The 21044-nt window shown below is 55.5% G+C and overlaps 1 protein-coding gene across 1 annotated transcript; it reads right to left on the reverse strand.

Moving 5' to 3' along the window:
- Window positions 1–1300: 1300 nt before the first annotated feature.
- Window positions 1301–20948, reverse strand: MVP (major vault protein). Its single transcript, XM_069485959.1, has 15 exons — window positions 20913–20948; window positions 14379–14523; window positions 13999–14194; window positions 11750–11873; window positions 11509–11640; window positions 10238–10332; window positions 9703–9939; window positions 6650–6931; window positions 5534–5778; window positions 5265–5462; window positions 4018–4404; window positions 3099–3215; window positions 2816–2942; window positions 2123–2311; window positions 1301–1685 (listed from the first exon to the last, which is right to left on the reverse strand). Exons 2-15 carry the CDS (start codon window positions 14501–14503, stop codon window positions 1461–1463), a joined length of 2679 nt encoding a protein of 892 aa, XP_069342060.1. The 5' UTR covers window positions 14504–14523; window positions 20913–20948; the 3' UTR covers window positions 1301–1460.
- Between the last annotated feature and the right edge of the window lie 96 nt (window positions 20949–21044).

Raw genomic sequence — 21044 nt, forward strand, 5'->3', positions numbered from 1 at the left:
AGAGGGGCAGGGGGTTCCCGATGGGAAAGTGGCTGGGGTCAAGGTCACCGGAGCCTCGATGGGAGGAATGGTTGGTGGAAGGCAGGGCTGGGGCGGCAGGGCTGAGGTTTCAGAGGTGGTGTGGGTGTTGGTAATGGCAATGTCACGGGTGGCCAAGACATGCCCACCACAGACACTCTTGCCTGCTTGTCACTGGTCCCCAGAGGCCAGTAATAAACAGCAGTAACAAGCAGCACTGAACGTGTGCCAGGTACCAGATGAAGAGCTTTAAATTAATTACTTCTCTTGAGGGAAGATGTACGAGAGTTTGGGGATGGAGGGCTGACTCACTCGCCCATTCCACACACACCGAGCCAGCACCACGGAGCATGTGTGCTAAATACAGCTCATGCTTGAGTCAAACCACGGGCCACACAAACTCAACTTGGGAGGAAACAAGGCTCATGGGGTCAGGCCACCATGGGGGAAAAGAAATATGACCCTAAAATAGCCATCATTATGTCTGCACCTTGCACCAACCCAGCTCAGTAGGGGAATTGCTGGCTCATTTCACACATGGGAAAAGAGATCAGAGAGGTTGAGTTGCCTTCTCTTGTCACACAGCAAGGAGACCCAAGCTCTTCTCTGCAAACCTAGGATCTTTTTAACTTCCTCAGCAAAGGACGGCCTGGCACCTACAGCTCTACCCGGCCCCAAGGGGCTGGCGTGTCCAGGCTGATTGCGCCTGAATCCTCTCCCAAATAAGTGCCCTTGGTGGCTGTGGGGCAGGGTCGGGAGAGGGCACCTCCCCTCCTCAATCCCCCCGAAGAGCCCAGACCAGAAGCCCAAGGGGGCACTTCAGCTCCTACTGCCCTGGGCAGAGTCCTCCCCAACCTGACACACCCCCATCTGCGGAGGGACAAGCACAGAGTACAGGGTGCAGGCTGGGCACACCCACTGGCGCCGCCACAGTTGGTGCTGAAGGGAGCCCAGGAAGCGGGGACGCACCTGCTGTTGCGGAGGGCGAGAAGCCGAGAGGAGGAGCCTACCTTGAACACAGCTCGCAAGGAAGAGCTTTCTGGGCAATGGGAACAGCCAGGGTGAAAGTTCCAGAACTCCCTGGCCAAGCTGGGCTCCTGGAGGATTTGGCAGGGAGATGTCGCTACTGCAGGAGCCACTGCAGAGGGGCTGGCCAGGCAGGCCCCGTCCCCCCACCTACCTGGGCATCATCTCCCCTCCCCAGCTCTAGGGCAGCTGGGTGCCAAAAGGACCGCTGGCTCAGTGGGCAAGGCCGTGGGGCCACGTCCCTACTGGTGTGACTTTGGTTAGTCCTATCTCTACAGATGAGAGTCGTCTCCACTCACTACCGCAAGATTTCAGCGCACCCCCTGCCACCACCATTAAGCTCCTTTGTGACTCAGACTTCAGATAAGTAGAAAAGGGTTTAAATGCCTAGAAACATCCATTGCATTTGTCAGGGATCAGTGCAGTACAGGCATAATGGGGGTGTCCCCGGGAACTTGAGGGGCAGAGAAGGCCTGGGGAGTCAAGCCCTCCCAGGGGCCAGGCCCAGCGGCCGCCTTTCTGGCCAGGGGGGCCTCAGACCCCTGCCCTAGCAGCCCCAGGGCTGTGTTGAAGAGGTTGATGGGAGTGGAGCCGTCGGTGATGAGGGTTGATTTCAGGCCCAGGGACTGGAGCAGTTTTACCTGGAGGGAGCGAGGAGGAAGAAGGTAAGAGGACAGGGCAGACCCTGGTCACTCCTCTCATCTCCTCGGCTGCCTCTCTAGGGAGCCAGGCTTCACAGTGACTCTCCTTAAACCAACTGGCTTGCAGTGTCACCTCCCCTTCACCTGGCTACTCTGCTCGGCTTCCTTCAAAGCACTTGTCACACACGGATGTCCCATCTGTTTGCTGACTCCTCTTGGAACCCCAGTTCACTGCTGAGTCTAGCACAGTGCCTGATGGGGGTGCAGCGGACACTGCTTGAATGCCACGTGGCACAGGGACAGTCCACTCCCCTCATCACCCCTGCACCCCCAGCAGCTTTCCAGATGTTGTGTGTGCCTTCCTGGCTCTGCCTTCTTGCTTCCAAGGCTGGTCCCAAGACCAGCTCCCCCTTCCCTCCTGCCTACTCCTCACTCACCTGCATCTCTGGCCCAGCCACAGCAAGGTCCCTGATGGTGCTGGGGCCCAGGGCCTCCGTCATCTGCTTGAACTTCTTCACCTCCACCTCGGCCAGCTGCTGGGCCTTGCTCACCTCCAGCTCCAGCTGGGCCCGGGCGTAGACCAGCTCCATCTCTCGTACTTTCTGCACCCGCTGGAGCTCAGCCTCCTGGAAGGAGGAACACCCAGCATTTTTTAGAGCATGTGGCCCCTGGGAACTGTCCAGCAATTCACGCTGGCCAGCAGGCCTGAGGGAGCTGAGGGAGAAGGGGTGGCATTGTAAACTCGAGTCAGTTACGAGTGAATCCCGGCCACGCCACTGCTTCTCTAACGACTCGTGGGAGCTCCTTAACCCGGGCCCCAGTCCCTCATCTGTGAAATGGAGACAGCGACCTTGATGGGATCCAAGCAGTAAATAAGGTCATGCCCGGAAAGCACATGCGGTGCCTGGCGCAGAGGTGGCCAACAGGAGCAGCCAGCTGTGGGCTGCGTGTGACGTCCTTACCTTTGAGGAATGTGGCAAACGAGTTGCTACAGGTGAAAGGACTTTGTAAACCACTAGGCACTTGAGCAGGGCCTTATGTAACGGTGCTTGGTATCCTACTCAGCCTCAAGGACTGCGGCGAATGGCCAGGCCTGGCCAGCCCAAGGCCGCCAGCTTGCCCCTGCTCACCGTCTCGATGGCCAAGGCCTGTGCTTTCAGCTTGGCCTGCAACACTGAGCCTTCTCCCTCAATCCGGGCGGCCTCTGCGCGGGACTCTGCCTCTGCCTTGGCGGTCCCAGTGCTCTCCACGGCCATGCTGGAGGAGGAGGCAGAGTCAGGTGGGGCCCAGGAGCAAGCCCAGCCCTCCTGCGGCCTTCAATTTTGCAGCAGCAGCTTTTGCGCGCACGCTCGCGCCCGCTCCACCAGCTGCCTTCCCAGCCCTGCCAGCCTTTCCCTCTCGTTCTCGCCCCACCTCAGAGCCTCCAGCTCCAAGAGCTCCCTGCGAGCTTTCTCAGCTTCTGACTGGTCCAAGATCTTCTGCCTCTCAAGCCGGCCACGGGCTTCTTGCTCCAGTCTCTGAGCCTCGTGCCTAGAGAAGAGGGGGCGCAGGTAAGGCGCTGGCATGGGGCCAGAGGGAACAGGGGCGCCACGGCAGGGACTGTATCTATCAGGTGTCCCCGAGAGATCCTGGCCCCTGGATCTCTCAACCTGCAGCTCGACCCAGAAGAGCGCGGGTGCCACGGGCCAAGCGCGGTCCCAGGCCCGCGGACGCCGGCGTGACTGTGGTCCTGCTCTCATGCAACGCGCCTTCCACGGGGGAAACAAGTACGCAGAGGATTTCAATTTCAGACAGTGACAAGCAGCTTGAAGGTGGCCAAATGGGTGACTGGGGCAAAGAGGGTGTTACTCAGTTCTGGGAGAAAGAGGAGAGCTCTCCAAGGACACGACCTTGGGCTGAGGCCAGAGGAGAAGCCTGCTCTGAGAGAAGCCCCCGAGGGAGAGCTTTCTGGGCAGAGGAACCACCGCGCAGGCGGGAGCGAGCTGTGCGGAGGGACTCAGGGGCTGGAACGTGTCTGCTAGCGGGACGGCTGGGAAGCGGGGCCTGGGGAGGCCAGGCTGGACCCCAGAGTGCCTGGAAGGCCACAGAAAGGAGTTTAGGTTTTGTCACAAGGTATGAAGCCACAGGAAGAGGGGTGGCATCTGATTCACACTTTACGTGGGTCGTCCTATCTGCTGGGCAGAGGATAGATCCCTGGGGGCAAGGATGACAGCAGGCAGGCCATTACGGGACACCATGTCATCCAGGTCCTGGCAGTGGCTGAGATGGGGACTCCGGGGAGGTCTGGCCTCAGGGGACATTGTGGGTAGCCGGGCCCCCAGGCTTCACTCACTTGGCCGCTGCCTCCTGGGAGTTGGTGGTGATCTCGATGGCCAGCTGGACACTGCGCTGCAGCGCGTCCCGGGTCCTCTGGTCCACGGGCTCCACTGACTGGACATCCACACTGCTGACCACCAGCCCGTTTTGGGGGAAGACGGCCTGGTCCCGGGCCCTGGGCAGAGCCATGCTCTCTGGGCCCTTGGCCTCCGAGGTCTCAAAGCCAAAGACAGCAGTGCGAATGATGCGGGCCGAGTTCTTATGGAAGTCATCGAAGGTGACAGAGGCCACAGCCCCCCGAACCCGGGACGCAATGGCCTTGCAGGCATCACCCACAAAGTCAGGCACTGAGAAGAGCTTGGCCGTCTCTTGGGGATCCTTCCGGTCACTCAGCTCAAAGTGCCTGTGAGCAAAGAGGCCCAAAATGGGGAAGCAGCAACTCTCTCTTCGGGAAGGACCCCACCGGCCACTCTCGGTGGCTGGGTAGGGCCTCTTACAAAAAACAATGCTGATTTGTGCCTGGTAAGGTCTCAAGAAGCTTAGCACATCCTCCCATCGTCCTCTCAGCCACTCTGAGAGGCAGGGACGTGCTTTGTCCCCGTCGTACGGACGAGGAAGCAGAGGTCCAGACAGGGTAAGTAACTTACCTACGGTCACACCATTCGTGGCAAGCCAGGGAGCTGAACCCAGGCAGCTGGCTCTAGGGTCTGCTCTTAACTGTCACGCAGTCGTGCCTGGGAATGTGTCAGCACACCATCTGCCCTCGTCACGGTACTGGCTCCTCTCAGCCAAGAGGCGAGAGATGTGTGCTTGGGAGTTGTGTTTCTGAACGTGACCATCTCACCTGACTCTAACACCTGCCACTGCACTCCAGCCGTATGGGGCACTGTTCTAATTCTTGCTGCATCCTTTCAGCAGCCCTGTGAGGTAGATAATGCTGCCATCCTCACTTTACAGATGGGGAAACTGAGGAAAGCACCGAGTCCCTTGCTCGGGTGCTCAGCCTGCAGACAGCAGGGCTGGGACGCAGACCGAGCCGTCCCACCACCTTCTCACACTGTCTCATTCTCAGGCCCACTGCAGTCAAGCGTCCGGCAGGACACACGCTGGGCGCTTGCTGGGCAGTGCCCCGGCCCCGGGGTGCGAACCCACACCTTCCCCGGATGGACATGAACTCCCGGGTCCCCTCGTGGCGTGGCATCAGGTCAGGCGTCCTGGCTCCGCCCCCACAGGAACCCTGGCCAACGCCCCGCCATTTGGTACCAGTTGTAGGCGAGCTGCAGCTGCAGCCGGGCGTGGTCCGCCGTCTCCACGGTGACGACGTCCGTGAAGAAGTCGGGCCCGAGCAGCAGGCAGAGCGCGCGGCGGGCGTGGGGGCGCTTGGGCCGCCCGGCGGAGAGAGACAACACCGTGAACTGCTCCTCGGGCCCCAGCGACACCAGCTCAGGCCCAAAGACCACGCTGCGGAGAGAGCGGGAGTGAGAGGTGGGCGCTCGGGGGCCTGTCCCGCAGCCGCCCCGGCCGTCGCTCACCGAGCCTTCTTCTCTCTGTAGTCGTACACCTGCACCGCCGCGTTGTGGGGCACGCGGTAGCTGACCACGCGGGTCTTGTTCCGGGGAGCAGAGGGCTGGAAGGTCCTGGCGGTGTCCTTCTCACCCCTGTCCGCCAGCGGGTCCTGCCCCTTGTTCAGCAGCTCCTCCACCCCCGGAGGCAGCTCCTTCTCCCACAGGACTTCGTCCTGGGTCAGCATGTAGGTGCTTCCGACCACGGCGCGCACCTTGAGACGAGGACAAGGAGGGACCTTGCCAGCGAGGGCAGGAGCGAGGAAGACCCGCCCAGCGCTCCGGAGGCAGAGCCGGTCTCGGGGAGGCGCAGCGCCCGGGTTGAGCGTGGTCTCTGCCACGAGGCTGGCGCAGGCTTGTGTTTGCCATCCGCTAGCTCTGTCGTCCTGGGCAAGCCATTGCACCCTCCGGCTTCGGCCTCCTCACCCGTCCAATGGACACGATAGTGGCTACCTCGTGGGCTCAAGGGATGGATGACATTTCACGTGTCTAGTTCAAAGAACAGCCCTTGGCCTAATAGTAAGTGCTCCATGTTACTCCTTCTAGAATCATCCTTCGTGGGGCAGCTTGGAGGGCATCATGGGGACAGACTCAATCCCAGGAAGCAGGTAGTGTATACTAACACCGGCCAGGGTTCTGAGCTGTGCCTCTAAGGCTGGATTCTTAGAGAAGAGGCTGGGGATGTGGCCCTAGGTCAAACTGAGGTCAAGGTTTTAGGTTTTAGTAGCAAAAGGAAACATTCCATCAGGATACGGGCATGGGGGAGGAGGTTCTCAATGCTCCCGGGCTACCCAGTGAGACCGGTACGCTGCGGGCCGGACCTGCAGTGGGGCGCGGTCCCCACCCTAAAACTTGGCTCGTCGTCTCCGTGGGAGTTTCCAAAATTTGAAATTAGATATTTAAGACAAAGGGATGGCAAATACTACTTCATGGATGCCCTCAGACCCACCAGCCAGCCCACCCCGATGCTCAAGTCCCTCCCCAGCCTCTGCCTCGCACCACTCCCCATCAGCATCTCCCTGCTCGCTCGGAGGAAGCTGCCACCGCGGCCCCACAGCACAGCACCGCCCACCCCCCGGCCGTTACCTTTCCCGTCTTGACGTCCTGCACGTAGATGCCTTCCTTCTCGTCCAGAGGGATGGCCTGACGCTCTTCAACCACCTCCACCTTGGCGGATGGCACATACTCCAGGGGCCCGCGGATGAGCCAGCGGTCCCCGGCCTGGCGTGAGACCCTCTCCTCATCCTCCCCCTCTTCCAGGGGCTGCAGGGCCCTCAGCAGCAGCCCCTGCTGCTCTGACAGCACATACACATCTTGGATGCCTCGCTCCAGCCTCTCCCCTGGCTGGAGGAAAAAAGACTTCTCGCCCTAGTGGGGAGACGTGGGGTTAGTAGTCATCGCGGCTTGCGGTTGCAGGTGCTTCCGCACCACCTCCCCATCCCCGTGCTGTCTTGGTGTGTGTCAAGGACAGGAACCCAAAAACACACTCCCGACCAGGCACAGTGGCTCATGCCTGTGATCCCAGCACTTCACAGGCCAAGGTGAGAGGATCTCTTGAGCCCTGGAGTTCGAGACCAGCCTGAACAACATAGCAAGACCCTGTCTATATAAAAAAAAAAAATTTTTTTTTAATTAGCTAGACATTGTGGCCCACCCTGTAGTCCCAGCTACTCGGGAGGCTGAGGCAGGCTAATCACTTGAGCCCAGGAATTTGAGGTTGCAGTGAGCTATGAATGCACTACTGCACTCCAGCCTAGGCAACAGAGCAAGATCCTGTCTCAAACAAACAAAAAACAAACAAAAGCACACCCCCACCCCCACATTATAATACCGTGAAGTGTTATTTGGACATTCCAATGGCTCTATGCAAATGCGTGCAGAATCTCCTCTGGTCAAACACGTCCTTGCAAGATTCTGTAAACTGTCAGGACCTGCATCCTCACAAGCTAAATAGTTAAAAACTAATCTATTATTTCTCTTCATTTCTCCCATGCTTTGTTTTCTCGGGATAATGTAATCCAGGGGTTGGCAAACTCTGATCTTTCAACCAAATCTGGCCTGCCATCTTTTTAATATATATTTTTATTGAGATAATCTACATATAAAATTTACCCATTTGGAATACACAAGTCATTTTAGCATATTCTAAGTTATCTGTCTAACGATAACTACTACATAAGTCTAGAATATTTTTATTTTGTTATTTTTTTTTGAGACACAGTCTCACTCTGTTGCCCAGGCTAGAGTGCCGTGGCGTCAGCCTAGCTCACAGCAACCTCAAACTCCTGGGCTCAAGTGATCCTCCTGCCTCAGCCTCCCAAGTAGCTGGGACTACAGGCATGCGCCACCATGCCCGGCTAATTTTTTCTATATAGATTTTTAGTTGTCCAGCTAATTTCTTTCTATTTTTTAGTAGAGACAGGGTCTCGCTCTTGCTCAGGCTGGTCTCGAACTCCTGAGCTCAAGTGATCCCCCCGCCTCAGCCTCCCAGAGTGCTAGGATTACAGGCGTGAGCTATTGTGCCCGGCCAAGTCTAGAATATTTTAATCACCTTGAAAAGAAATCCTTTACTCAGTGGAAGTTACTGCCCACCCCACTAACCACTAGTCTATTTCCTCTCTCTGGGAATTCGCCTGTGCCGGACAGTGCATATAAATGGACTCATACAACACGCGGTCTTTCACGCCTGGCTTCTTTCACTTAGCATAATGTTTTCAAGGTTCATTGATGCTGTAGCATGTATAAGTACTTCATTTCTTTTTTTTTTTTTTTTTTTTGAGACAGAGTCTCACTCTGTTGCCCAGGCTAGAGTGAGTGCCGTGGCGTCAGCCTAGCTCACAGCAACCTCAAACTCCTGAGCTCAAGCGATCCTCCTGTCTCAGCCTCCCGAGTAGCTGGGACTACAGGCATGTGCCACCATGCCCGGCTAATTTTTTTTTTCTATATATATTTTTAGCTGTCCATATAATTTCTTTCTATTTTTAGTAGAGGTGGGGTCTCGCTCTTGCTCAGGCTGGTCTCGAACTCCTGAGCTCAAACGATCCGCCCACCTCGGCCTCCCAGAGTGCTAGGATTACAGGCGTGAGCCACCGCGCCCGGCCAGTACTTCATTTCTTTTTACAACTGAATGATATTCCATTTTATGGATATGTCACAACTTTTTATCCATTCATCAACTGATGGACATTTGGGTTGGTTCTACATTTTCTGCCTCCTGTTTTTGCAAATAAAACTTTCCAGGATGCAGAAGCTCTCTCACGAGTTTACATATAGTCTGTGCTGCTCCAATGACACAGCAGCAGAGTTGAATAGTTTCAACAGAAGCTGTGTGACAAACCAGGCCCAGAATAGCTACTGTTTGGTCTTTTACAGAAAGTTTGCCAAGCCCTGGTATTCGCACGTATAGTTCAGACAAGGTATTATGTAGGGGATGGTGAGAGTAAACCCAGAGATTTGTTTCATGAAAGGTGACAAAGTTTCCACCAGGAAATGTGACATGAAATCATGCATCACATAATGACATTTCAGTCAATGACAGTGGTCCCGTAAGATTAGAAGGGAGCTCTTACATCCTACTTTTACTGTACCTGTTCTATGTTTCGACACACAAATTCTCACCACTGTGTTCCGACTGCCTAAGTATTCAGTGCAGTGACAATTGCCTAAGTACTCAGTACAGTGACATGCTGCACAGGTTTGCAGTCCAGGGACCACAGGCCACACCATCTGGCCTAGCGAAGTATTAAGAGAAGGCGAGGCTACGTACATTTGTGTAAGAACACTACGACGTTCGCACAGTGACAAAATTGCCTGATGACCACTTCTCAGAACAGATCCCCATGGTCAAGTGCTGCATGACCATGAGAGAGCGTTTCAGCCTCCTGGGGCGCCGGGAAGGCCGGGGGCTTTCCCAGAACAGGCGGCATGAACTTGAAGTCCAAGGGGTAAGTCAGAGGCTGCCCGGGAGTCAGATGGGCCAGTGTTTCAGGCATAAAGAACCACATGCGCAAAGGGACAGAGGGCGCCTCTGGAACACGTACCTGGCATGGAAGGAGAAAAGGGAGAGAGTCCAGAGGGTCTTGTGCCACTCAAGGGCACTTGCCCCCAGGGCAGGCCTCCAGGGGACAGGAGGGGCTCACCTTGACCACACGCTTTTGCCCCAGCAGGTTCTTGCCATCCGGGCCGACAGGGTCGAGAATCACACAGTAGTTGCGGGGGCCCAGGGTGGTGATGGGCACGGCCCCCAGCACCTCCTCGTGGACGTCGGGCACGTGGGCCTCAGTGTCCTGCACAGTCACCAGCCACTCCTCCCCAGTGCGGCGGGCCACTCCCCTCGTGTCTCGGAAGTTTTGCCGAGCCCGGAGGTGCAGGGCGGTCTGCAGAGGGAGATGTTTGGTGTTGAGCAGCCTACCTTTAACGTCCTCAGGGGATCTAGGAGCCCCACTGGCCACTAAATGCTCCCAGGTCTGAATGACACTTTCTTCCAACCCAGGGGGACTTTTTAACCCTTTCAGATGACCCAGAATACTCGCGTGATCTGACCTCTGAATTAATTTTTTGAGTGACCCCAGAAACACGGCTTCTCTTTCACTCTCATCTTGTCCACTGCCATTCTCTGCACTCCAAGTGCTCCCTGGCCCCAGGTCCCATAACCTACACCCCCAGGGCACAAACCTTTTCTGTAAGGACCACAGCATCCACCAAATCCAGAACCTCCTCAAACACTGCTGGGAGATATGCCCCCACCGAGGTGACCAGCCATTCTTCTCCTAGGCCAAGAGTGGGAGGTAAGAGTTCCAAGTCACCCAGCCTGCTTCCCAGCCACCCCTGCCCACGGCCTAGACAAGAGGGACCAGCAGGACTTTGTAGGTAAAGATCTGCCACTGCCCCCACGTTCGAGGGCCCAACAGAAGTCCTTGTATTCAACCCTTTGAGGACAGAGGAAAAATAATCCCTTCCTAAAGAGAATAAAAAAGCCTGTCTAAGATACACAAGTTGCTGCTATGCCAACACCTTGCTATGTCTTCTCTAAGCTCCAAAGACTAACTTTTGTCCTTTCCCTAAAATGGGCACTGGAAGTGCCTATTAGAGTTGTAGATGTCCTTTGGTTTACTGAAGAAGCCAGAGTGCCTGGGTGCAAGTCCCAGCTTTGCCTTGTCTGGCCACACAGCCAGGGCAAGCAACCAGAGTTCTGTGCCTCAGTTTTGTCATATGGAAAATGGGGATAGTAGTACCTCGAGGTTGTTTGAAGGCCACATAAATTACCATTTGCAAAGCATTTTTTTTTTTTTTGAGACAGGGGCTCGCTCTGTCATCAGGGCTAGAGTACAGTGGTGTAATCACAGCTCACTGCAACCTACAACTCGTGGGCTCAAGTGGTCCTCCTGCCTCAGCTTCCCTAGTAGCTGGTACTACAGGCTGGTACCACCCCACTTGGCTGCTTTTTTTTTTTTTTTTTTTTTAGAGATGCGGTCTTGCTATGTTGTCCAGGCTGGCCTTGAACTCCTGGGCTCAAGTGATCCTCCCATCTTGGCCTCCCAAAGTTCTGGGATTACAGGCCTGAGCCACTGTGCCCAGCTTGCAAAGCATTTTGAACCACACCTGGCACGGAGTAAACACTGCATGTGTTAATTGTATTTGAACATCTGCTTTGTTGATCCAGAACCAGATACGACACAGCCTCTGCCTACAGCTCATGGTGGAGGTACGGGAAGGAAAAGCCAGTCAGCATGGTCACCATCACAGACAGGGTCAGGGCCTGGGGAGCAGCAGCAGGAGGGTGGGGTGGGGAGGAAGCAGTGGGCAGCCTTCAACAGCTTTCAGGAGATACTAGGGAAGCGCCTCCTCTGGACAAGCGGCTTACCCCCCACCCCGCCCTCCTCTATTTCCTCTGCAGTCAAGGCCCCTCCTACCCACCCACTACCAGTGCCCCTTGGTGACCCCACCTGTCACCCTCTCCTTGCCATCCCGGTCCCAGCACTCCTTTCGGGCCCTCAGCCGCAGGGCCTGGTTCTGCCTGATGACCGTGGCCTGAATGATCTCCACAACCTCCACCTCCTTCCGGGGGATGTACGTGCCTGGGAAGGGGAGGCAGAGTGGAGGCTGAAGGTCGGAAGATATCAGGGCCGTGGTGGGAAGTCAGGAAACCCCTGACCCCGACCCAGGCCCAGTGGAGAGAGAACTTACCAGGTCCCTCAAATAGCCATTCGTCTCCTGCCACCACCTTGTCTCCATCCTTATCCTCAAAATCCAGCAACGCCTTAAGATGGAGGGCGGTGTTGGGAAGCACCACCTGCAGGGGGGTGATGTCCTAGTGGGGAAGAACGGGGGACATGGGTCATTCAGTGGTGTGACCCCAGGGGTCAACCCTGACACTCTGGAGGTCAGAGTCCATGGCATCAATCCTTACATGTCCCAAAATAAGATGCCGGGGAACGTGCAAGCCAGGGGTGGTCCCAAGACCATCTGTTCTGAAGAACTAGGGACACAGTTGAGCAAGCAAGAGGATGCCATCGCTGATGGGCCATGACACCCCTTCCTCTGCAGAAAGGGCTTGGGAGCTGCTCAGAGCTGGTAACCAACTGGCAGGGAAAATGGGTAGAGGGCTCGGTGGGAGAGGTAGAGGTATCCGGCAAGCTGAATACGTGAATATGTCCTGGCCTAGTGTGCACTGGGTCTCTCTGGGAAGTAGAAGGATGCGGGTGAGGCCAGGTGCTGTGGCTCACAGCTGTAGCCCCAGCACTTTGGGAGGCTGAGGTGGGAGGATCCCTTGAGGCCTGGAGTTGGAGGTTACAGTGAGCTGTGATCATGCTGCTTCATTCCCGCCTGGGTAACAGAGTGAGATCATGTCTCTAAATAAATAGATAAATGAATTCCGTACACTGGCAAGGAAGATGTGCAGCATGGTAGCCTCTGGGGAACAGAGGGAAGGCATTGGTGGTAGAGGTCAGAGACAGGACTTTACAGCCCCGTGAATGTGTTCTTTAAAGTGAAAGCTTATACGGGTAAACCTTTAAGGCCAGAAAAGCATGGAAGCAACAGGGCACGTCTGCTGGCCGAGAGAAAGGCATTGGTAGTGGAGAAGTTAGACAGACAGGAGAGAGAAGTGACAGGGGAGGAACAAGGTGTCAAGAGGTGGAGGAAGGGCAATCTCCTCAAGGCCCCGCAGGTAGAAAGGAGCCGAGGGTAGGTACAAGGTAACGGGGATGGGACGCAGACACGCATCCTGCCAGGTGGCCTCAATTTTGAACTAAGTAGGTGACCAAGTTGTTCAAGAATGAGAGGGGCAGAAAATAGGAAGACAGCCAAGAACAATGAATATTTTGAAGTGATGGAACCAAGGAAGAGGAAGCGGGTTAGAAAGGGAGACAGCTGCTCGCCAGGGCTGGGTTGGGATGAACCACTTAACCTATTAGTTGCTCGGAACCCCATCATGGTGGCAGCTCTCTCCCCTCAGGTGAGGTCGTTCTAACCCTTCCAGGGTAAGAGAATGGAAAGTGTAGGTGGGCGGTAACGTTAGGATCAAGTGCAGGTTGGCAGCGTTAAGCACAGGAAAAGAGGAGGCCAATGAGCATCTAGAACCAAACCCGAAACAGCAGGAACTTGAGGTTAGGGACTTCCTGGCCAGGATCATGCATAGAAACTAGGAGCTCACGTCCAAAGGTAACCTTTTCCCCAGTAACATACATTAGCATAGTAAAAATCACACCCACCAGCGCCATGACAGTTTGCAAATGTCATGGCAACCCCGGAAGTTACCCTATAAGGATAAAATTGGGGAGGGCCCTTAGCTCTAAGAACTCTCCACCCTTTTCCCAGGAAAATAATGACTATTCTGCCTACCATTTAGCATATCGTAAGGTGAAGACATAAAAGCAGAAGTGTGGTAAAAACCCCAGGGTCTTCTCCACTCATAGAGACAGACCCATTTCCCCCCAGGAAATGCACTGTCACCCTGCACACTGAAAGCCTGCAATAAAAGCTGCTGCGTGGAAGTGCTAAGTGTCTGTCATCACTCAGTCACACCAGCCCTGCTTGTGATTTTTCCAAGCAAAGAGCCGAAGAACCAGAACAACACCCCTCAGAAATCAACGCTGACAGTAACCCTGGTTGAGGACAAGGGCACAGAGGGTGTGAGAAGTGTTAAAATGATAAGGTCTGTCAGGGTCAGAGAAAAAAAACAAGCAGAGAACCTGATGGGAGAGAAAACTGGGACCGTCACAGAGGAGGGAGGAGGAGGCGGCAGCGGCTGGAGTCCATGCTCAGTCTGCTTGGGGCACATGTGAGTGGAGGGGCAATGAGTCAATTCCGGCCCTGGTGAGAGCCAGCAAACGCCCCTCCCCACACCGTCCCACTGCCCCATCTGTTTTCCCTTCAAAAGGCAGCACAGAGCCCTGGGACAAGGACAGGCAGGGTGGGACACAGGAGGCCAGTACCTTTTCCAGCACCTCCCCTGGGTACAGGGGGAAGGGCTCCTGGGCCAGCCGGATTTCCAGGTCAGCATGGCGAAGTCGTACTTGCCCTGTGATGTCTAACAGCACTGAGCCCTGGGCATCCCGGGACACAGGGTTGGCCACTGTGCAGTAATGGCGTGGGGGCACGGTCACCATGCGCATGGGGGCAAACAGTACCCTGTTGGAGAATGAGAAGGGTGTGAGGACCCAGGGACCCAGGACTCCACTCCCAAAGGAGGCAACAAATGCAAGAAAAACCTCCCTGTCGCCTAAGCGAGGGCCACTCTTGCCTGGGAGCGGGGAGGAGGAGGACGGTCATGCCAGCAGAAGAACAGGTCCCATGGCCCAGGCCCCACACCCACCTCTCATTGTCCTGCCGGATGTAGGTCTTTGGTCCGACCTCCACGCGGGACACGTTGCTGTTCTGGTCCAGCACGTGGATGTAGTGGTAGGGGGGGATGCGGATGATGGACTCTGCAGTTGCCATGGTGACTCCCAAGCCCAGGGCTAACCAGAGGATGACAGACAGGTGAGGGAGAGGACACACAGATGAGTGCAGGGCCTGGGACAAGGTGGGCTGCGGGTGGGATACGGTCCCTTCTTCCCCAGCTCAGATTACCCCACCCTTCCCTGTGCCATGCCCGCCTCTCCCTTCCTTCTTCCCACCCAGGAGGACGGGCCCATCTACACCTCACTTCTGCCAGGAACTGCTGGCAGCAGTTAGGCACATAAGTCAAGTTCAGGGTTCCTTGCCAATTGCTTTCCCTCACTCCCATCAACTACCTCCCCCTAAACTGCCTGCAGCCCTGGAAAGGGCTTTAGATCACAGCGTTCTCGGTCCCTAAGGTGTAGAAACACACCGAGCTGGCAGAGCAGGGGAGCCCAAGGCAGCAGTGTGGCCTTGAGCAGCACACCGTGGGGGGTGCAGCTCTCAGGCGCTCTGGCTCCTCCGGAGCAGGCAGCTTTGTTTCAGGGCATACTGAGGACCCGGCTGCATTCCAATGTCAGCCCACCGCCCCAGAATATTTGCAGGATCCTCGCCTGCAGCCCTCCCGCCGCCTGTGCTTCCTGCAATCCGAGGGTGAACTGTTAAGACCTGGTCCACCTCTTGTGAAAGGGACCCTGACAACTGACCTCCCATAGAATCAGCTCGATTGGTAACACCGCAGATCATCCCAGCCCTTTCCTCCCCAGTTCTCTCCGGACTGTTGTCACCCTCCACTCCCTGCTGTTGGGGGAAGGGGTGTGCGCAGAGGAAGGGGGAAGGAGGGGGAAGGAGGCAGAGGACTATTGTATTCCTCCCGCCCCACCTTCCTTCTTCAGGGTCCTGGGTGGTTTCGTCCAGTGCTTGGCCTGATCAGGAGTGTCACACGCCCCACCTAAGCCCCGTCCCTGCCTCTAGCACCCCTTGGACTTTGGACATGTCCCTTTGAGTCCTACAAAGGGAACACAGGGAACAAAGTTTACTAGGCACCTCAGAACCTCGTCCTCTGAGACTCTGGCCACAGGCCAGACACTGTTGAGGCCACCACCAGAAAGAAGTGGCTCCTCATCCACTCCACCATCCACCCAGCTCCCAACCTGGGTGAGAAACGGTGGTGAGAAGCCAAAGGGAGTGGCTCGGCACAGGAAGAACAGGCAGGAGCCACGGAACACAGAATCAAAGCTGCAAGAGGCCCAAGAGAAGAGCTTTACCTGATCTACACGATCTGTAAAACTTCAATTTTTTTTTTTTGTTTAGAGATTGTGAGTTTTTACAAACTCCCAATTCCTGCTTCTCTTGAGGAAGTAGGAGACCAGCAACACAACACTGGGCCCTCGTTCCCGTGTGGCAGAATGGGCAAGAGCCAAGCAGCGCCCCCTAAAGGGCTTCCCTGCTTACCACAGTCCCCTCCGCTCCTACTGTCTTCCATTCGGGCCAGCGCACTCAGGTCCTCTGCCAGGCTCCCCTTGAAAGCCCTCTGACTCCGTACTGCCCAGCGGGGCTCCTGCACTGGCGGGAAGATTCTAAACCTGTGTGTCTTTGGACTAGCCACATGCGGCTACTCAACACTTGAAATGCAGCTAGTGCCTCTGAGGGACTACGTTTATTTTAATTAATTTTAATTTAAATAGCCAAGTGTGGTTCTAAGTAGTTGAGACCCAGATGGGGACAATGAGTCCTTGAGGGCCACACAGCGAGTGGGTGGTTCCATCAGGGACTGTCGGGCGCCATCTTTCTCGAAAGGCAGCACTGCACGGTGGGCGGACGCGACCGCCTGCGCCACGACTCTGATTTGCTGTTTCCACACCTTGTTTCCTTAGTGCCTCATGTCATTTAAAAAAGTTACAGTTTTGATCTGTTTTCCCCGGTCCCCTTTCCACACCAGAGGGATGTCATTCTGCTCCTCATGGTTTTATCTTGCAGCTCTGTATGGGATTTGACCTTGATACTTCTTCTGTTGCTCATTTTTATGAGAAGTTAGTGTCCCTTAAGTTGGAGGGTGGCTTTTCTAGTGTCACGGCTCCCTCTTCATCATCTGAGCGCACAGGGGCTGGCTTTCTGATCTCTTGGCTGTTCCCCGCCCCCACCCCCGTTGGTGGCCCTCCCCCCCATGCCCTGTTCTGGAAGGGCCCCTTCCAAGCATCCACAGGGCTGGGACTGCCTAGATGCTGGCTCTCACCCTCATGTGATGGGCCGCCTTAAATCCCTTCGCCTCCCGGTACCTGCTTCCTCATCTACCAAACAGGACTGGATGACAGCGGCTCCCCAGGTTGTGAGGGCGGAGCTAACACAGCAGCACCCAGAATAGAGCCTGGCTCTTCGTGGCACTCTGTGCTTCACTGCGGAGGAGGGAGCAGCGCCTGAGGCCCAACCTTCCCATCCTGCGAGGGACTAGGGAGTGTGACCAGCCTGGGGGGTTCCCTGCCCCACCTGGCATCCTGGCTTAACCTTCCTTTGTTTACTGGTCAGGAGGACAGCAAGTCTCGTGTCATCCCAGCTGTGGGGCTAGAACAGAAAACAGGGGCATCCAACAGCCAACAGAAGCATTTTCCAGTGGCCCCTTTGCCAGGTTCTCTGCAGGGTGGAAGCCTGGCCAGGAAACCAGATGGGGGAAGAGGAAGGGCTCAGGCTGTAGGCGGAGGTACGGACAGGGCTCTAAGGCCCCGCAGAGAACACCAATTCTAGAAGGCCATGCAGGCCTCCGAGAACAGCCCCCATTGGCTCCTTGTTGGATGATCCCTTGCCCCCCGGCGGCTGAGGCCTCTCCACCACCTGCCACCCCAGCCTGACCCGCTCGGGGACTCAGTGAGAGTCATCCTCATGGCGGGGCTCCTGCCTTGCTCTGAGGCCAAGCTCTTGCCAACTGTGCCTGCTTCAGTGCCAGGCCCGTTTTATCTCCCTGACCACCCACCTGCCAGGCCCTCGCACGGGGCCTTCCGCCCAGACCTGCCAAGTTCACCCAGAACAGGTCCTGCCTTTCCACTCCTGCCGTCTGCGGAGGTGAGCAGGGAAACCATCTGACTCAGGCAGCATGTGTGTGACAAGTCCCAGATTTAGACTTTGGTGGTTCTCAGGTGATGCATACAGTTAGCGAGTTTTACTTCCAATATGACAGGGCCCTCGAAAGATAATGGATAAGGCTGGTGTTCACCTTTGTAAGGTCCTGCCCAGCCCTCAGGTTTGCTCTCAGTTCCCCAACCTCGCTCACCTACCCACCATCTCTCTTCAGTTCCTGCTTCTGAGGTCTGCGCCCTAGTCAGCCCTCAGTATACATGCCCCGTCTTGCCTGATCACAGCTCCCTCAAATGTCAAGAGGCTCCTCTAAGAACCACCGACTTTCACCCGAAGTCTCACCAGCGTGCCCCTCCCCCCACGGGGGAGGATAAAGAGAGAACTAAACCGCCTGTCCAAGCAGAAGCTGGGTTCACCCTCTAGTTAGAGGAGAGGCTCTTGATTCCAGACTCGACTCAAAAGTAAAATTTACACTACATCAAAAATTAATAAACAAATGAGTCACGAATCATTACGTATCTTCAGGATCGACTGAGTGGCTGACACAGTGAATCTTAAATAGCAGATGCCAAAGTGACCGCGTTGCGTGTGGTCAGCAGTGAGCGGCATGGCACCGCCCAGAGCTTGACTGCTAATGCGGAGTCTTGGGCTCCACCCTAGAGCTGCTGAATCAATCAGCTTTTTTTTTTTTTTTTTTTTGAGACAGAGTCTCACTTTGTCACCCAAGCTGGAGTACAGTGGCACAGTCATAGCTCACTGCAGCCCCAAACTCCTGGGCTCAAGTGATCCTCCTGCTTCAGCCTCCCAAGTAGCTGTGGGACTATAGGCACATGCCACAGGGCTTGGCCAATATTTTTATTTTTTGTAGAAACAAGGTCTTGCTATGTTGCCCAGGCTGGTTTCAAACTTCTAGGCTCAAGCAATCCTCCCACCTTAGCCTCCCAAAGTGCTGGGATTACAAGGCAAGAGCCACCACCAGCCCAGTCAGCATTTTAACTAGATGCCCAATAATCTGAGCGTGCACTAAAGCTCGAGCAGCTCTGGTCTGAAGCAGACGCTCCCAGCCCAGGCTGAACATTAGACTCACCGGAGATTTTTGTTTTTTAAAGCCACTCACCTCTGGCAATTCTGATTTGATTGGCCCGGGGTGGGGGTCCAAGCATTGCTATTTTTAAAAGCTCTCCCTCTGATGCTAATATATAGCCAGGATTCAGAGCCAGTGGGGAAAGTGTCAATCCAGGAGTTTCTGTCACTGTCAGCATCATCTTGGTCACTTTACTGGCTATAAGCCTATTTCCTGAAGTCAAAGGAGCTCTTATGGTAGCCAGGAGGAGGAAGAATAAAGATGAGCTCCAATTACAGAAGACCCCTCAAGGGCTGGGAATTTCATTCATTCTCCTCCAGCCCCCTTCCCAGGCCAAACCAGCCCGCTCTGCCCTCACTCCTGGACCCAGGTCCAGGCAGGCCTGATGTGGAGGTGAGGTCGGTGACGCAGCCCCCACCAGACCTGTGCCAACCTCAGGTTTAGGAAAAGGCCGTGAAGTTCGGTCTCATCTTTGCGGGGTTTTCCTTCACTGGTTTGAGGTTAAACAGTCTAGTCTCAGGAACTGCCCACAGCCTGTTTTCACCTGGAAGCTTCCAGGTTTATGGAAACTATTCCCCACTTTAGGGGATGATTAACAGGCATTGAGATTTTGTCTCACATAAAACACTTTTTGTGTGTGACGCTTTCTTCCTAAGAAAATCTTAGCTGAGCTCCAGCTAACTGGGCCACTTGGTGGGAGGGGGCATTGTGGTGGCCTCCAGGGGGCAGCAGCTCTGTCAGCCCAGGACTTGGCTCATCCTCCCTCCCGATGTTGCCACTTAATGCCAATCATCAAAGGCAAGGATTGCCTGGACTGGAAGTGACCCAGGAACCAGGCTTCAGGACCCCTGATCTACATCAATGCTTCCTAAACTCACCCAATCGTAGGACTCAGCTGGGATTCTTAGTCCTGGTCACGCTGTCTCCCGGGCCTCACCCCAGACCCACTGGGTAAAGGTTTCCAGCAGAGACACTCTGGAACTTGTATTTTGGGCAAGTGACCCCAAACAACAGCTCCTACTGTGAACTTAATCTGGGCCAGGCATTGTGTTAAGTGCCTCAATTAACTCATTTTATCCTCATAAGAACCCAGAAGTTAAGGAACTTGCTCAGGATCACAGGTTATCAAAGGAAGAAGCCAGAATTCCACCCTGGCTACCGTGACTGCAGAGCCCCCCAAACCAGAAGACAGTGGCTTCGCAGGCAGAAACATCAGGAAGACTCTGAACTTTGAACAAGGACTTAAGGATCTGGATGGGGCTGGTTACTGCCCCGGAGATAGTGCCCATGGCAGTTCAAGGGTGAGAGTTTTCTGTAATCTGGGCCAGCACCCACTCTCTGCTCCCCCCGAACCCGGAAGGGCAGCACCCAGCAAGGAAGCCTGAGCACCCAGTCACCTTGGAGCCCTCAGGCTGTCTCCAGGCCATTCACTCAAGGGCCTCACCTGCTCATGGCTATGAAAAGCTGTCCTGCCCAAAGAGCCCCACCCCACGGCTGGCCTGGTGCCCTATGTGCCAAAGGCAGAACCCAGCAGGAGTTTCCGGGAGAGCAACCCGGCATCCCACGTAACGGCTGCCTTTCCCCATAACACAGGGGTCCGCTCAAGCAGGCGGCAGAGCACAGGGGCATATGCCCAACTATCATGCCCCGCCCCCAAGTGCTTCACTCCAGAGCGACAGCTCTAAGAGCCCCGGGGTCACAGATGGTGGGTCCAACTGAGTTTCCTATTTTCCACTTCCTTCTCCTGAAAAGAAAGAAACTTGCCCAAACTCTATGCCTTCTGGAAATCAAGCCTACCTTAAGATCATTCTAATGACTTAAGTTCACATGGCCCTGGGTGGGGAAGTAGGAAAGCCTCACCAGCTGGTAGAGTTTAGAGGTCTTAATGGGGACAAGTCACATTCTAGGTGCTCAAGGTGACAGGCCAGAGCCCAGGGGTCCAGGAGGAGGGGCAGGTGAACACAGCAAGGACCAATTGAGCTCCAAGACGGAGTGTGAACGGATGCCGTAAAGTCCCCCACCTTACTGCAGATGTGGGTCCCTGAAGTCAGAGAGAGACCTGAGATCTGGAGGTGGGGAGTGCTGTTGTTGAGTTCATCTGCCTTTGCTTCGAGACTCAGAAAACTCCAACAAGGAAAGCGAAACCTCCCAAGGCAAAGCCTCTAACCCCTCCCTTCCCCGTCTGATTCAGAGAGAGCTCTCTCCTGCCTCAGCAGAAACAAGGCCCTAGAAAGCAGGACAAAGCTCAAGAGAGCCTGGAGGGGCACAAAGATCTGCCACAGGTTCGGAGTTTGGGGGCCAGGATGACGTACTCACATCTACAAGTGTGGCTGGCTGCAGGCTCCTCAGATCGGGGAACTCTCTAGCCCAGCACTGGGGATCAGTTCCCGGCAGGGCTGGGCAGGGCCGGGCAGGGGTGGAGCTTAGGTAGTTAAAGGGCCCTGCAGT

This window comes from Eulemur rufifrons, chromosome 14 (assembly GCF_041146395.1).
Source record: "Eulemur rufifrons isolate Redbay chromosome 14, OSU_ERuf_1, whole genome shotgun sequence".
In the NCBI taxonomy this organism is placed as follows: Eukaryota; Metazoa; Chordata; class Mammalia; order Primates; family Lemuridae; genus Eulemur; species Eulemur rufifrons.